The sequence below is a fragment of the Nerophis ophidion genome, linkage group LG09 (assembly GCF_033978795.1).
Source record: "Nerophis ophidion isolate RoL-2023_Sa linkage group LG09, RoL_Noph_v1.0, whole genome shotgun sequence".
Lineage (NCBI taxonomy): Eukaryota > Metazoa > Chordata > Actinopteri > Syngnathiformes > Syngnathidae > Nerophis > Nerophis ophidion.
The window spans coordinates 42,484,228-42,500,730 of NC_084619.1; the positions used below are offsets into that span (position 1 = coordinate 42,484,228).

Consider the following 16,503-nt stretch of genomic DNA (forward strand, 5'->3'; position numbering starts at 1 on the left):
ATTTAAAGGAAAGACGACGTAACACTGATAAAAATGCCCCTGTGCCAACTATTTTGCAATGTGCTGCTGCCATTAAATTCTAAGCTAATGATTATTTGCAAAAGAAAATTTTGTTTCTCAGTTTGAACATTAAATATCTTAATTTTGCAGTACATTCAATTGAATATAAGTTGAAAAGGATTTGTTTTTATATACGAATTACACAACATGCCAACTTCACTGGTTTTGGGTTTTGTATATGCAGTATAACAAAAATATAACAACTATAATATCAGTATATAACAAATAGAATATAACTAACAAATAAAAAATTGAATATAATGAAAAAATGATTAATGTTAAATTAAAAAAAAAAAAAATTGACATTTGACTTTGACTTAACAGAAGCAGGTGCAGGTTCAATTCCCAATTTCCCAGGTAGTTTTAAGTGAGCTGTATTATTAAAAGCAATAATGTATTGTTCATTTTGCCATTTAGCACAACAAATAACTTGTACTGTACATGCTTGTAATTAGCAAACATCTTGTTTAATAACAATCTTTCCATTTCACTTCTGTAATGAAGACATGAGAAGAACCCAACGGTGAGATAATACCGGTAATCATTTTGTTTCATTAAAGCTTTTTCATTTATACGTGTAATGAGTCACAGTAGCCAACTTTTTATCCATCCATCCATTTTCTACCGCTTATTCCCTTTGGTGTCGCGGGGAGGACATGCAAACTCCACACAGAAAGATCCCGAGCCCGGGGTTTAACCCAGGACTACACAGAGCCTTCTTATTGTGAGGCAGATGCACTAACCCCTCTTTCACCATGCTGCCCTACTGGTGTGTTTGATGTGTGACCACTAGATGGCCACATTAGTATAAATATCATATGAGCAACTCATGAAAAATATAAAGATGGAAGTATGGTGAAGAAATGAATATTGACTGATGAATAAAAACAAGTCAAACAAGATCATCTTTTGTGTTCACCGAGAGTGAAAAAGAGGAAAAAAGTTTGATTGTTGTCACAATATCAGGATACAATACAAAAATATAGAATACCAACAAAAAAGGAAATATAGGTCAAAGTTATTACATCCACTTTCATATCAATTATTGCCCATCTGTTTACTTCATGTCTTTAAATTTGATAATAGGATGCTTATTTAATATTTCAAATAATAGAGTAGGAAAAAATGATTTTGTAGAATTAATAAATCAACTGTTGTCAGCACTCATATAAAATATATATATATGTATATATATGTATATATATATATATATATATATATATATATATATATATATATATATATATATATATATATATATATATATATATATATGACAGAGGTCTGTAATTTCCATCATAGGTACACTTCAACTGTGAGAGACAGAAAAATCCAGGAATTCACATTGTAGGAATTTTAAAGAATGAATTTGTAAATTATGGTGGAAAATAAGAATTTGGTCAACCATTCAAAGCTCTCACCGATGGAAAGAGGTTTTGACTCAAAATCTCACGATACATGGCCCCATTCATTCTTTCCTTAACACGGATCAATTGTCCTGTTCCCTTAGCAGAAAAACAGCCCCAAAGCATGATGTTTCCACCCCAATGCTTCACAGTAGTTATGGTGTTCTTGGGATGCAACTCAGTATTCTTCTTCCTCCAAACACGAGGAGTTGAGTTTATACCAAAAAGTTATATTTTGGTTTCATATGACCACATGACATTCCCCCAATCCTCTGCTGTATCATCCATGTGCTCTCTGACAAACTTCAGAGGGGCCTAGACATGCACTGGCTTAAGCATGGGGACACGTCTGGCACTGCAGGATTTGATTCCCTGTCGGCGTGGTGTGTTACTGATGGTAACCTTAGTTACTTTGGTCTCAGCTCTCTGCAGGTCATTCACCAGGTCCCCCGTGTGGTTCTGGGATTTTTGCTCACCGTTCTCATGATCATTTTGACCCCACGGGATGAGATCTTGCGTGGAGCCCCAGATCGAGGGAGATTATCAGTGGTCTTGTATGTCTTCCATTTTCTGATAATTGCTCCCCCCGTTGATTTTTTCGAACCAAGCTGCTTGACTTTTGTAGATTCACTCTTTCCAGTCTGGTGCAGGTCTACAATCCTTTTCCTGGTGTCCTTTGACAGCTCTTTGGTCTTGGCCATAGTGGAGTTTGGAGTCTGACTGTTTGAGGCTGTGGACAGGTGTCTTTTATACAGATAATGAGTTCAAACAGGTGCCATTAATACAGGTAACGAGTGGAGGACAGAATTGCTTCTTAAAGAAGAAGTTACAGGTCTGTGAGAGTCAGAGATCTTCCTTGTTTGAAGTGACCAAATACTTGTTTTCCATCATAATTTACAAATAAATTCTTTAAAATTCCTACAATGTGAATTCCTGGGTTTGTTTTCCACATTCTGTCTCTCACAGTTGAAGTGCACCTATGATGAAAATTACAGACCTCTGTCATCATTTTAAGTGGGAGAACTTGCACAATCGGTAGCTGACCAAATACTTTGTTCCCCACTTTATATATATATATATATATATATATATATATATATATATATATATATATATATATATATATATATATATATATATATATGTGTGTGTGTATATGTATATATATATATATATATATATATATATATCAGTGATGTGTGGTGAGGTTCATGGCTGGTGAGGCACTGACTTCATCACAGTCAGATTTATAAACATGAGCCCTATAGAGTATCTTATTCACCATTTGATTGGCAGCATTTAACGGGTTATGTTCAAAAGCTCATACGAGCATTCTTCCCTGCTTGGCACTCAGCATCAAGGGTTGGAATTGGGGGTTAAATCACCAAAAATGATTCTCGTCCGCTGCTGCTCACTGCTCCCCTGACCTCCCAGTGGGTGAACAAGGGGATGGGTCAAATGCAGAGGACACATTTCACCACACCTAGTGTGTGTGTGACAATCATTGGTACTTTAACTTAATGCAGCAGGTACTTTAGCTAGCATAGTAGAAGTTCTCAATATTTGGGCTAATCAGAAGTATAGATTACGACTCGGAGAGAGTAGGACAGACACAATTAAAGACTTTAAATGATACTGGTGCTATTTAAACATGTACAGTGCAACAACTAGTGGACATTCATTAATAGGAATGGCCATTCAAAACAAAAGAAAAAAACAGAAAGGAATCCCAACAAACAATGTTGGTTTAGTTCAGGTAATTCATAAAAAGTAATATCAAAAGTTCTTCAAGTTTATAGGAGCCTTATGAGACTGATTGCAGTCCATATGTGCATTCGCAGTTCATACAGCCACACGGGTTGGTGTTGTGGATATGGCAGTTTGTAGTGAAAGTTCAGTATAAGGGCAGGTTGTACTGTAGCATAAAAAATGCAGATGGTCTTAAAACGCCACAATACTCGGTCACCGTATGTAAGTACCCAAAATAAAGACTCGACATAAATATAAATTCAATCGGATCAGAAACATTGGAGGATATGTATGTATGTATATACAGTAGATGTGTATGTATGTGTGTAGTTATACATGTGTATGTATGTGTGTATGTATATGTATATGTGTATATATGTACGCGTGTATGTATTTATGTATATATATATGTGTGTAGGTATGTGTATATATGTGAATGTGTATAGATGTGTAGGTATGTGTGTATATGTGAATGTGTATAGATGTGTATGTATTTATGTATATATATGTGTGTGTAGGTATGTGTATATATGTGATTGTGTATAGATGTGTAGGTATGTGTGTATATGTGAATGTGTATAGATGTGTATGTATGTGTGTATATATGTGTATGAATATGTATGTATGTGTGTATGTATGTATATATATGTATGTGTATATATGTATGTGTGTGTATATGTGTATATGTATATATATATTTATATATGTATATATATATATATGTGTATGTGTATGTATGTATATGTGTGTATGTGTATATGCATGTATATATGTATATGTGTGTATGTATATATATATATATATATATATATATATATATATATATATATATATATATATATATATATATATGTATATGTGTATGTATGTGTCGGATTGGTGGTGGGTCTACTGCGCGCTGGGTTGGGGGACGTTTCTTTCCCGTTCCGGGGCGGCTGCGTGCTGTTCGCCTCTCGCCGGCATTCCCTGGCACTGTCTGCGGCTGTATGGGGCTGTGACGCTGGGCGTGGTCGGCGGTGCGTTGGGGTGCTTGGTCGTCCGAGGTGGATGTCCGGTGGCTCGATTGGCCTGGCTGTGGATGAGTTGGGGTCGGTGTGTTGGCGGCCGCGGAGGTAGCAGGGGGTGTGCATTGTTATGGTTTACGGGGTCGGATTTTTTATTTTATTTTAATTATTTTTTTATTTTGCCTCGGCTCCGGCGACCGCGGGTGTTTGTACTGCGAGCGGGCGGTAGTGGGGGTGGTTGCTGTGGTGCTACCGGCGGTTGGCATTGCTGTGTTGGGTTGGAGTGGTTGGGGTACTGTGATTGGTGTCTGCGTGCCAGTGGGGTTGTGGGTGATGGCTGGCGTTGGCTTGCCGGCTGGTTTGAATGCTGACGTGCGGACGGGATGCATTGGCTTCTTCCCCCATTGGGGGGCTCCGTCCCCTGGCCGGGACTCGTATGGGCACGTTGCTGTGTGGATGGCCGGGATGCTGTGTTTGCATTGGGCATGGGGGCTGTGCAGTTTTTCTGCGTTTGGTTGCCAGTATGGGCTCTGCAGGGCTGGGTTGGGGTGGGCGGGTGCTGGCTTTGTTTGGCAGGGGGTGGACTCTAATGGCGTCTTCTTAAAGAGGTCTGGTGTAGGTCACGGGCCGTGGGGGAGGACGGTGGCCTCCTGGCCGTAGTTCCTGGTTGTCGCCTGCATGGACTGGGGGAGGGTGGGTATGTCCGGGCCCTCTACTCCTCCTACTTATAGCACACACACTCACACATATATAAGACTTTGGGGGATTGTCCTGCAGGGAGACATGGTAGGGGAGATAAGGATGCCTCCTACGGGACTCCAGTCCTCCTTTCTTGTCCCCTGCTCGTCCATCAATCTTAGCTGCATTATAGACACTTAGGATTTGGGGGGCTCGGCTTGGTTGGGACCCACCATGACCTTGATGTCCCCCAATTTTAATCGCATTATTAGTTTCCACAAGCATACACATCTCACTCACGCTACTGTACATACATCAACAGGGACTGGAGGTCGGCTGTAACGGCTGGCCTCTTAATTTTAACTACACAGTAGACACTCTGGGGGCCCTGTACACATGCATGAGTGGGTTGGGGTTTAGGAGTGCGACGCATCCCTCATTGCCTCCTCGGCAAGTGCGGGTTGCGGGGACTGCGGTCTGGTGGCCTGCCACTCCTGGGCAACACCTCGCTGGAGGTGTTATTATTATTATGTATGTATGTGTATGTATGTATATGTGTATATATATTTATATGTATGTGCATATATATGTATGTATGTGTATGTGTATATATATATATATATATATATATATATATATATATATATATATATATATATATATATATATATATATATATATCTTGATTGGATTATCCAGAGAATAGTGCTCGATACCGGGGTAGAGCGCAATATGTAGGTGTGGGAAAAATCACAAGACTACTTCATCTCTACAGAACTGTTTCATGAGGGGTTCCCTCAATCATCAGGAGATTTCATCTCCTGATGCGTATGTGCATGTGTGGGTATGTATGCATATGTATGTATATATTTATGTATGTTAATATATTATGTGTGTATGTATGTATACATGTGTATGTATGTGTGTATGTTTGTGCATATATATGGGTATGTATATGTATATGTGTGTATCTGTGTGTATGTATATATGTATGTGTATATATGTATGTCTATATATGTATGTGCATATGTGTATGTGTATATGTATGTATGTATATGTATATATATATACAGTATATATATAGCTATATAATATGTATGCCGGTATGTGTATGTATGAATATGGGTTTGTGCGCGTGTGTGTATGTATATATGCAGATGTATATAGTTGTATATGTATGTGTGTGTGTATGTATATATGTATGTATATATATATGTATATATGTGTATGTATATTTCTGGGGATACGCTCTGGGCATGCTGGTCATTCGGGGTCGGCGCCTCAGGCTACTGCATCCGGGCTGCATGTCTGGGGCCCCTGGGTCCCGCCGTCCATCCCTTCCAGGTGTCTTTCTTGGTTGGGGCCGGCTGGGTCTAGTCCCCTCATCCATTGTGGTAGCTTGGTGCTGCTGGGTATTCCGAGTTGCTGCGAGTCGGCCAGCTGCTGCAGTAGTGATGTTGTGTCAGCCTGTTTGTGATCTTATTTAATTTTTTTTTGTGTGTGTGTGTGTATATATGTATGCGGAGGTATGTGTGTATATGTATGTATGTATATATGTGTATGTGTGCATGTATGTATATATATGTGTGTATATGTGGGTATATATATGTATGTATGTGTATGTATATATGTGTATGTGTGCATGTATGTATTTATGTGTGTATATGTGTGTATGTATGTGTATGTATGTATGTATGTATGTATGTGTATGTATATATGTGTATGTGTATGTATACATATGTATGTATGTGTGTGTGTATGTATGTGTATGTGTGTATGTATGTGTATGTATACATATATGTATTGCATAGATGCATGTATGTATATGTGTATGGATGTGTATGTATGTATGTGTATGTATGTGTGTATACCTGTATGTATGTATATATGTGTGTGTATGTGTATGTATATGTAAATATATATATATGTATGTGTATATATATATATATATATATATATATATATATATATATATAATTTAATCATTTTGTTTGTTTTGTTTTATTTTAATTTTTTTCCTTTTCTCCCCCTCCCTCAGGGGGGGGCTTCGACAGGGCGGTTGTTGGTTGTTCCATCTCCATCGTTGGGGTCCCTGCGGGTGGAGTGGGTAGTCCCCGTGGCCCTTGCATTGGGTGGTCCTGTGGCGGCCGGCTCGGGTGGGGTGGCCTGGTGTGGGCCGCACCGTGCTCCCCGCGGGTGGGGGTGGGGTCGGGGGGGGCCCGGGTGCTGGTGGGGCGGGGGCAGTCTTCCTGTCCGGCTGCGGGGGGTCTTTGGTTTCCCCGGGCGGGGCATCCCGTCTTTCTGCCCGTGTGGGGGGTTGTCTCTCGCTGGCTTGGGGTCTGGCCGTCCGCTGCTTCTCTCGTGCCCTGTCCTCTGCCGGGTGCGTCTGTCTGCGGCCTGCTACCGGCTCTTCCGAGCGGCGCGGTGGGCCGGGCTCTGGGGTTCCAGCCGCTGGCCGGCCTGGTTGCGTGGGGCTGGTGGTCCCTGGTTCCCTGGGCGCCACACCTGCTGTTTGGGTTGGGCTCTCTGGGCGGCTGGGGCCGCACTCTGGCTCCCACGCACACTGGGAGTCAAATATATTGTACATACAAACACACATATACTCACACACACACACACCGTTATTCATACGTACAAACGTCCATACATTGGTACCTACGCTCCCACATACATGCACTAATACAGTACATACCTACATACTCCAAGTTTGTCCATCCACGCGCACATTCACGGTACAAACATACACATACTGTACATATACATTCACTGTACAAACAAACATACATATACTGTACATATACATTTACTGTACAAACATTCATATACACATTCTGTTCATATAAAAGTACATATACATACATACACTCATGCACATAATCACGTTTCATCAAACATATATCAACGTTGTTGCCCTCGGGTAAACTGGGTAACACATGGCATATTGACAGAGCTTAACCCATTGTTATTATAACAATCTACAAGATTAATAAAGGTTGCCTCTCTCTCTTCCCTTTCATCTTTCGGTATTCAGTCTTTTTTTTTTTTATTATCTTTCTAGCTATCATTATGTATACGTATTGTTGCATTTGAACAACTGTATTGTTGATAATAGAGGTAAACTATTGGTTTCGTTCATGATCAATAGCGCTTTTTCTATTGGTATTTGTATTGCTCCAGTTTTAGTGTAAAAACGCTCATTGTCTTTATTATATTATTTATTTCACTAACTGCTTATTTGCTATCACTTTTACGATCATATTTGTACATATTGTATGTGCTGGTGTTGTTGTATTATTGTTGTTGTTATTGTTGTATTTGCTGTTGTTGTTTTTGTCTCTCTGTCTAATCCCCCTCTTATCCCCACAATTTCCCCCTCTGTCTTCCTTTTTTCTCTTTCTATCCCCTCCTGCTCGGGCCCGGCTGCACCAAATGATAATATAAATACATTTAATAAAGTCAAATTCAAATAAGGCAACAAGAGAAGTATCCAACACTTCTCTTTTGTAAAGTAAATCTGAACAGCCGATATGGGCATCTACATCAACTATATGATTTGCCTGAGAAGCTGGACAGGACAAAAAAAAAAAGAAACATTGGAGGAAACGGGATTAAAACCTGATGCTAACCGCCCATGAAAAATACATGGGTACGGCTAGTAGCTACTATTAGCAAACAAATTCACTTACCAACTCGGCTTAATATCTCAACATCGACACACTCTTTCGTCGCAACTCGGCCCTGATTGTCGGCACCTATAAGTTTACAATTAGTTGTAAAATGTTGGACGGTTGTTTTTACGATATGCAGGCAAAAGACAACTTTAAAACATACTGGCTTCAGATGTCCCCAGGCCTAGCCGAGTAGTGCAAGAATGATCTCTGGGATCAGTAGTGCCCTCTACCACCAGGAGGCTGGAGAACAGGTGCCTCACACTGTGCGTTTTCACAGCCGTGCCCAACACAAGAAATATGGTGAAATCTGGTGAAGTTGAATGGAAAATAACTTTATAGTATAATCACTGGATACATATAACAATTTAATTTTTTTCTTTTCTTTCCATGATGGCACGTGAGGCCCTGCCTCACCTGACTGCACGTCACTTATATATATATATATATTGCTATATATATATATATATATATATATATATATATATATATATATATATATATATATATATATATATATATATATACGTGTAAGATTTCATGGGATTTAGCGATTAGGAGTGACCGATTGTTTGGTAAACGTATATCATGTTCTATATGTTATAGTTATTTGAATGACTCTTACCATAATATGTTACGTTAACATACCAGGCACCTTCTCAGTTGGGTGTTTATGCGTCATATAACGTACACTTATTCAGCCTGTTGTTCACTATTCTTTATTTATTTTAAATTGCCTTTCAAATGTCTATCTTGTTGGGTTTTATCAAATAAATTTCCCCCCAAAATTCGACTTATACTCCAGTGAGACTTATATGTTTTTTTCCTTTTTATTATGTATTTTCGGCAGGTGCGACTTATACTCCGAAGAGACTTATACTCCGAAAAATACGGTATTTGTAAGCATTAGACTTTAGCTAGACATACATTTGTTTTTTTCCAAGCATGGGAAAACATTAGCTGCGGTCCAACTTTGCAGCCTTTACTCACGGCTCAACCTTCTGCACACACCTGAAGCTGCCCCAGACTGCAGTGTCTCTGCAATCTGTCTCACAAACCCGGCGATGCCGTCCTCGTCTGGTCCTGCTGCTGCCCAGCCTCCCAGCAGATCGCCTAGATCGCCCCACTACTCTGATCCGGGGAAATAATTATAAATATCCACTTTTTTAACGTCATTTGCTGCCAAAGTTAGAGTCATTGTTAACAGTCTCGCCTTCCCTTTTCCGTAACTCAACTCATTGTTTACGTTGGATCTAATGAGAGAGCATGACGCCAGTCAAACCAGCCGAAAAATATTTTAAAGTCCTCCTTAGAAGCGTTAACTCTGTTGCGTGACCCGGGGCCACAACATCTAAATCTGGGACCTCGGGTAGTACATTTCATGTCATGCGTACCTCTATGATAATGAAGTTCCTGCAATGTTGTACATTATTACTGCATTAGTTCATAAAACCACTGTTTGCACTACATGCTATTGTAATATTTTTCATACAATATATTTTACTTAAAAGTTGCATGCTCAAATTGTGATGTTTTGGGGGCCAAGCAGCAACTAAATAGATTTTAATTCACTTTAATGGGCGACGTTAATGTGACATGTGAGTATTTTGAGTTACGAGGTTGGTCATAGAATCAATTAAACATCCGTCCACATGAAAAAACATTCACCAATCGTCATGTTAAACTTTTCAACAACACTTAATATTAATACGGATTTATACATAATATCTGACCTTTCAAATCAGTGATAATTCAGCAAACATCATGAATATACTGTATTTGTTATCACTTGTGTGTGTTATTACTGTAGCATTGCATGAAATACAATCAACCACTTACTTTGAATAAGGGAAGATTATGTCGGAAACCTCAATCATACACAAACGTTGAAACAGCATTTTGAAGCTGTTTTGTCGAACAAAAAAAAGGCTTTTGTGTGAGGACACAAATTTATTTTTAAAACATCAGCATTAGTAAAGTTTTAGGACACACACATGTGTGCTGTACCTTCACAGTACACAGCTTTTGTAGTGTGACAGTACAAACCCTGTTTCCACATGAGTTGGGAAATTGTGTTAAATGTAAATATAAACGGAATACAATGATTTGCAAATCCTTTTCAACCCATATTCAGTTGAATGCACTACAAAGACAAGATATTTGATGTTAAAACACATAAACTTAATTTTTTTTTTGCAAATAATAATTACCTTCCAATCTCATGGCTGCAACACGTGCCAAAGTAGTTGGGAAAGGGCATGTTCACCACTGTGTTACATCACCTTTTCTTTTAACAACACCCAATAAACGTTTGGGAACTGAGGAAACTAATTGTTGAAGCTTTGAAAGTGGAATTCTTTCCCATTATTGTTTTATGTAGAGCTTCAGTCGTTCAACAGTCCGGGGTCTGTTCTGTCGTATTTTACGCTTCATAATGCGCCACACATTTTTGATGGGAGACAGATCTAGACTGCAGGCGGGCCAGGAAAGTACTCGCACTCTTTGTTTTTTTTTTATACAAAGCCACGCTGTTGTAACACGTGCTGAATGTGGCTTGGCATTGTCTTGCTAAAATAAGTTGGGGCGTCCATGAAAAAGAAGGCGCTTAGATTGCAACATATGTTGTTCCAAAACCTGTATGTACCTTTCAGCATTAATGGTGAATTCACAGATGTGTAAGTTACCCATGCCTTGGGTACTAATGCACCCCCCAATCGTCACAGATGCTGGCTTTTTAACTTTGCGTCAATAACAGTCTGGATGGTTCGCTTCCCCTTTTGTCCGGATGACACAATGTCGAAATTGAAATGTGGACTCGTCAGACCACAGAACACTTTTCCACTTTGCATCAATCCATCTTAGATGATTTCGGGCCCAGAGAAGCTGGCAGCGTTTCTGGATGTTGTTGATAAATGGCTTTCACTTTGCATAGTAGAGCTTTAACTTGCACTTACGGATGTAGCGACGAACTGTATTTAGTGACAGCGGTTTTCTGAAGTGTTCCTGAGCCCATGTAGGGATCCTTTAGAGATTGCCGTCAGTTTTTGATACAGTGCCGTCTGAGGGGATCGAACGTCACGGTCATTCAATGTTGGTTTCCAGCCATGCCGCTTACGTGGAGTGATTTCTCCAGATTCTCTGAACCTTTTGATGATATTATGGATTGTAGATGTTGAAATCCCTAAATTTATTGCAAGTGCACTTTGAGAAACGTTGTTCTTAAACTGTTTGACTATTTGCTCACGCAGTTGTGGACAAAGGGGTGTACATCGCCCCATCCTTTCTTGTGAAAGACTGAGCATTTTTTGGGAAGCTGTTTTTACACCCTATCATGGCACCCACCTGTTCCCAATTAGCTTGCACACCTGTGGGATGTTCCAAAAAAGTGTTTGATGAGCATTCCTCAACTTTTTCAGTATTTATTGCCACCTTTCCCAACTTTTTTGTCACGTGTTGCTGGCATCAAATTCTAAAGTTAATGATTATTTGCAAAAAAAAAAAGTTTATCAGTTTGAACATCAAATATGTTGTCTTTGTAGCATATTCAACTGAATATGGGTTGAAAATGATTTGCAAATCATTGTATTCCGTTTATATTTACATCCTACACAACTTCTTAACTCATTTGGAAACAGGGTTTGTACACCACATGTCATGTACTATGTATTATATTGTTAGGATGCTTTACACAGTAAGACATGGATTTGGGTGTAGAAACGTGCGCTGTGAGTTGCAAATGTGAGGATTTACAGTGTCAAAAAGATCATGGCCTTCATCTCTTCAAAGGATTACAACAAAGTTGGAGAAGAACCGCTGAGCTCTTTTCCTGACTGGGACTTAAAGGGAACAGGTGACATATTTCCCCAGGCAAACGGATCAACTTTCTTCCAGCAGGTTCCAGCTTGCTCCTCATGTCCATCAAATTCTTATTGTTCCGTCAATATTCTTTAATTGATATTACAATTTGCTAAAATCTCATCAAACACTGCAGATTAAAAAGAAGGTGAGTAATTATCATGTTTTGCTTTGCTGGATTTTGAGTATTTCCCTCACAGGACTGAAGCACATTGGTAACTCGACTTACAAGTATTTTGGAATAAGAGCTGTCACTCAGCTTTCTGTTATGCTTTAAGTTGCGGGCATAAATGTGAGTTATGTTTACAAGTTGGCGTAGAAATTGTCATAATGAACCTTGCAAAACATCCACTCGTACTCGGTATCATTAGTTTGTAGCCAGAGATTTTGGACAGACCATTAACTTCTTGTCTTAATTACCTCTCAGGACATTTTCGGTCGGTGAACGTGAAAACTTCAGAGTCAAGGTCTTTTTTAGTTCTGTGCTTATGTCTTCTGCCAATTATTGTAAGTTAAACCAGCCAACACCTAAACGATCCTTCTTTTATTTGCTAGCGAGGATGTCACTTTGTGGCAGATCTTCAAGACCTCAGTCACATAATTTGTGAAAGAGTTATTCTTTTCATCATTCCCTCTCTTTAAAGCATATCCATATGTGTTTGAGTTTGCTTTCATTCAGCCAATAATAATCATAATAACAATATCATTTCTCTCTTAATTTGAAGTCCTTTCTTTGCCCATGTTGTTTATTTTGTCCCATGTTGGATCAATAAAAGAACAAATAAACAACTATTTAATGATTGCATATATCAGGTTACACCGACCTGAAAAAAACAACCCAGAGTCCACATTTCACTTTAAAAATACATATTTTTATTGTTTATTGTTGCATGTGTAGAAAATGGATGGATAGGCAGTGTCATGTGATCTTGATATTCTGGTGTTGTGTGAAGTCTAAGGAGTGAAGTGCCGTGGCCAATGCTGCAAACAAGTGAGAGCTGCTAAACTGCAGAGAGTACACAGGACTGCTCACTGGCTTGGAGCCCAACTGGAAGAACTGCAATAAATCAATCAATCAATCAATCAATGATTTTACAACAGATAGAATATAAACAAAAGAGATGTGATTGTTTTTGGATAAAAAAAACCGTTTAACTTGTTTATAAACCACACATAGTTCAATGCACGAATTAATAAATCAGTTATTTTCAATTTATTCAGTTACAAACATCATATAAATCCTCACTTCATAGCTATGAAAGCACTAATAATTGTGATTGTTATTATTATTAGGGATGTAGGGCTGCACAATATGTTAGTTGAGTATTGACGTCGCTATATTAACATAATACGGTTTGCAGAATTTCCCGTTTTGTGGGATAAACAAACAATTGAAAGTCAAACTTGTGATATTGGAGGTGAGCAAACTAAATTTTTATTAAAATAAAACATGTATGACGTGTTTGGAGCACCTAATATCTTACTCATATTTGCCTACAGCAGGGGTCACCAACCTTGATGAAACCAAGAGCTACTTCTTGGGTACTGATTAATGCGATGGGCTACCAGTTTGATACACACTTAAATAAATTGACAGAAATAGCCAATTTGCTCAATTTACTTTTAACTCTGTGTTATTATTAATAATTATTGATATTCGTCTTTTTGGAAACACTGATAAGCTTAATGATTTCTCACAATAAATATATATAGAAACAGATAAATATCAACATGCAACACTTAATTTTATATTTTCTCTATGTGCACATTTTTCAAATTGAAAATTTTCAAATGATCACTTCTAAGACAGTCTTGTGAAATCACAATATCCCATTTTAACTAGCTAGCCACTAACATTTTTTAACAAATCATGAATTACTTTGCACCATGTTTGTACAAATAATAACTCATGTAAAATACAAAAGTCAACCCTCAAATTTTTAAATAAATCATGTCACACTTTGAACTGGACACCAAATGTGTTATCTGTTTCTTTGTCAGTTAGTGGGAAGCCTGGCATTGCTGTTAACAAGTGTGTTGTACTCTGGTGTGTAACTTGACACTGCAACTCTGAGTGAGTCTTGCAGATCGTCGTGCATCAGTGAGGCGTGTTCTGTGTTTGTTCTTGATGAAGTTCATGTCAGAAAAGGCTGATTCACAAAGATAAGTTGAACCAAACAGGCTTGCAACCTTTCTGTGTCAACAAGGCACCAAAAGTTTGGTGCAGCCTAAATTTTAAATTGTCAGGAAAGAAGAGGAAGGAATTTTAAAGGTAAAAAGGTATACGTGTGTAAAAATCCTAAAATAATTTTTAAGGTGTATTTGTTCTCTAAAATTGTCTTTCTGAAAGTTAAAAGAAGCAAAGTAAAAAAACAAAGGCATTTATTTAAACAAGTGAAGACCAGGTCTTTAAAATACTTTCTTGGATTTTCAAATTCTATTTGAGATTTGTCTCTCTTAGAATTAAAAATGTCCAGCAAAGCGAGACCAGCTTCATAGTAAATAAATACAATTTAAAAAATATAGGCATCTCACTGGTAAGTGCTGCTATTTGAGTTATTTTTAGAACAGGCCAGTAGGCTACTCATCTGGTCCTTACGGGCTACCTGATGCCCACGGCCACCGCGTTAGTGACCCCTGGCCTACGGTGACCTAGTGAAGGTCTACTGTTCCACCATTTTCTGGTATCTGCACGTGACCATATTCCAACAAGTGACCGATCAGCAGCTCCGAGCAGACAAGGACTGTTTAAACAAAGTCCAGCAGTCACTTGACTGCTGAGCACCACAGCTGTACTGAAGCCATGATGAACAAAGGCACAATAATTATCAATCATCCGCTTCCTCAAAATTCTTTCAATGTCCGAGCAAAAGTTACAATACTTTATATCCAGACTAAATCATTACAGTTTCATAGCATTTACTTCATGTAATTGTGAAGCGAGAATGTTCAATTTTAAGATGGAGAGTGAAAGAAGTTTGAAAAGTTGATTTACTGCCATTCAGTTCACATTTACACATGATAAAAGAGACATGTCCCAATGCCATATGAGCATTAAATATAACAATGTGTGTGAGTGGCAAAATTAATATTCACAAAAGGTAAGATGAGTGCAGGTGCAACATTTGGCAGCAAGATGGCAGCAGTGCAGCATAACAACTTATATTTAGGTCATCAGATTAAAAAGTGAAAATTCATGTAATTTTACATTTGGCAATACATAATTGCAGGGTTTAAAAAAATGCAATATAATTTGCATCAATACCGTGCAGCCCTACTAGGTTGTGTATGTTTGCTATGCTAATTTCTAAATATTAATAACATCTAAATGTAACTGATTGAATAAAAACAGAAGACAATTCAAGCCACAAACACTTAAATGTTGACGATTAAGAAGTTACAGATATGAATCATTTTATAAAACAAAACACTAAGATAAGAAATGGTAGAGGAAGCAGAGTTTGAGAATACAAATGAGGTTACTGAGGTAGACAAAATACTACTCGGTGGCAAAGCTTTGAGTGTGGACAAGGTTGTCCTGGATGTTGTGGGGCTGTGTTGGTTGACACGTTTGTTCGCCATTGTGGAGAAGTCAGGAAAATAACTTCTGAATTTGGTGGATTGGGGTGGTGGTGGTGTGTCTCCTACCCCCTTTTTAAGAGAGGTGACCAGTCACATTCCTTGGCCTACGTAAGAAAGGCTATTCCAGAGTGTTGCCATTAACCAAAACTCAGCTAAAGGAGATGTAATGTGATTTTTGTTCTGGTCGTGCAATATTGGACCAGAGCTACACCATTTTAAGTGTACTGAAGGATGCATGGGAGTTTGCCCAAACGGTCTACTTTTACTTTGTGGACATTTGACCGTGTCTTTTGGAAGGTACACAGAATTGGTGGCACGTTGCTAAGTGGCATTCGGTATTTGTACAACCCAATCAGAAGTTTGGGTCGCAGTTCCAGTAGAAAGTCCAGCATGTTCGCTGTGAAGGCTGACACAAGACTGCTGTTCCATCATTTTCATTGACAGAATGTCTAGGTGAAGTCAAGGCGTTGTCGAGTTGGGGAGTCTTAAGATCCCCTCCCT

General features: G+C 38.7%; 1 protein-coding gene across 7 annotated transcripts in view; it reads right to left on the reverse strand.

Annotated features, from left to right (window-relative positions):
- Window positions 1-16,503, reverse strand: part of fbxw4 (F-box and WD repeat domain containing 4) — a 184,918-nt gene that overhangs the window by 13,919 nt on the left and 154,496 nt on the right. For 2 of the 7 annotated variants that reach the window (XM_061911020.1, XM_061911018.1), the window contains one exon: window positions 13,271-13,477. The exons of the other annotated variants lie outside the window; for them this stretch is intronic. In XM_061911020.1, the coding sequence (XP_061767004.1) occupies window positions 13,340-13,477 (138 nt within the window). In that variant the 3' untranslated portion in view covers window positions 13,271-13,339. Of the gene's footprint in view, window positions 1-13,270; window positions 13,478-16,503 lie in introns of those variants that run through there. 7 annotated transcript variants of the gene reach the window in all.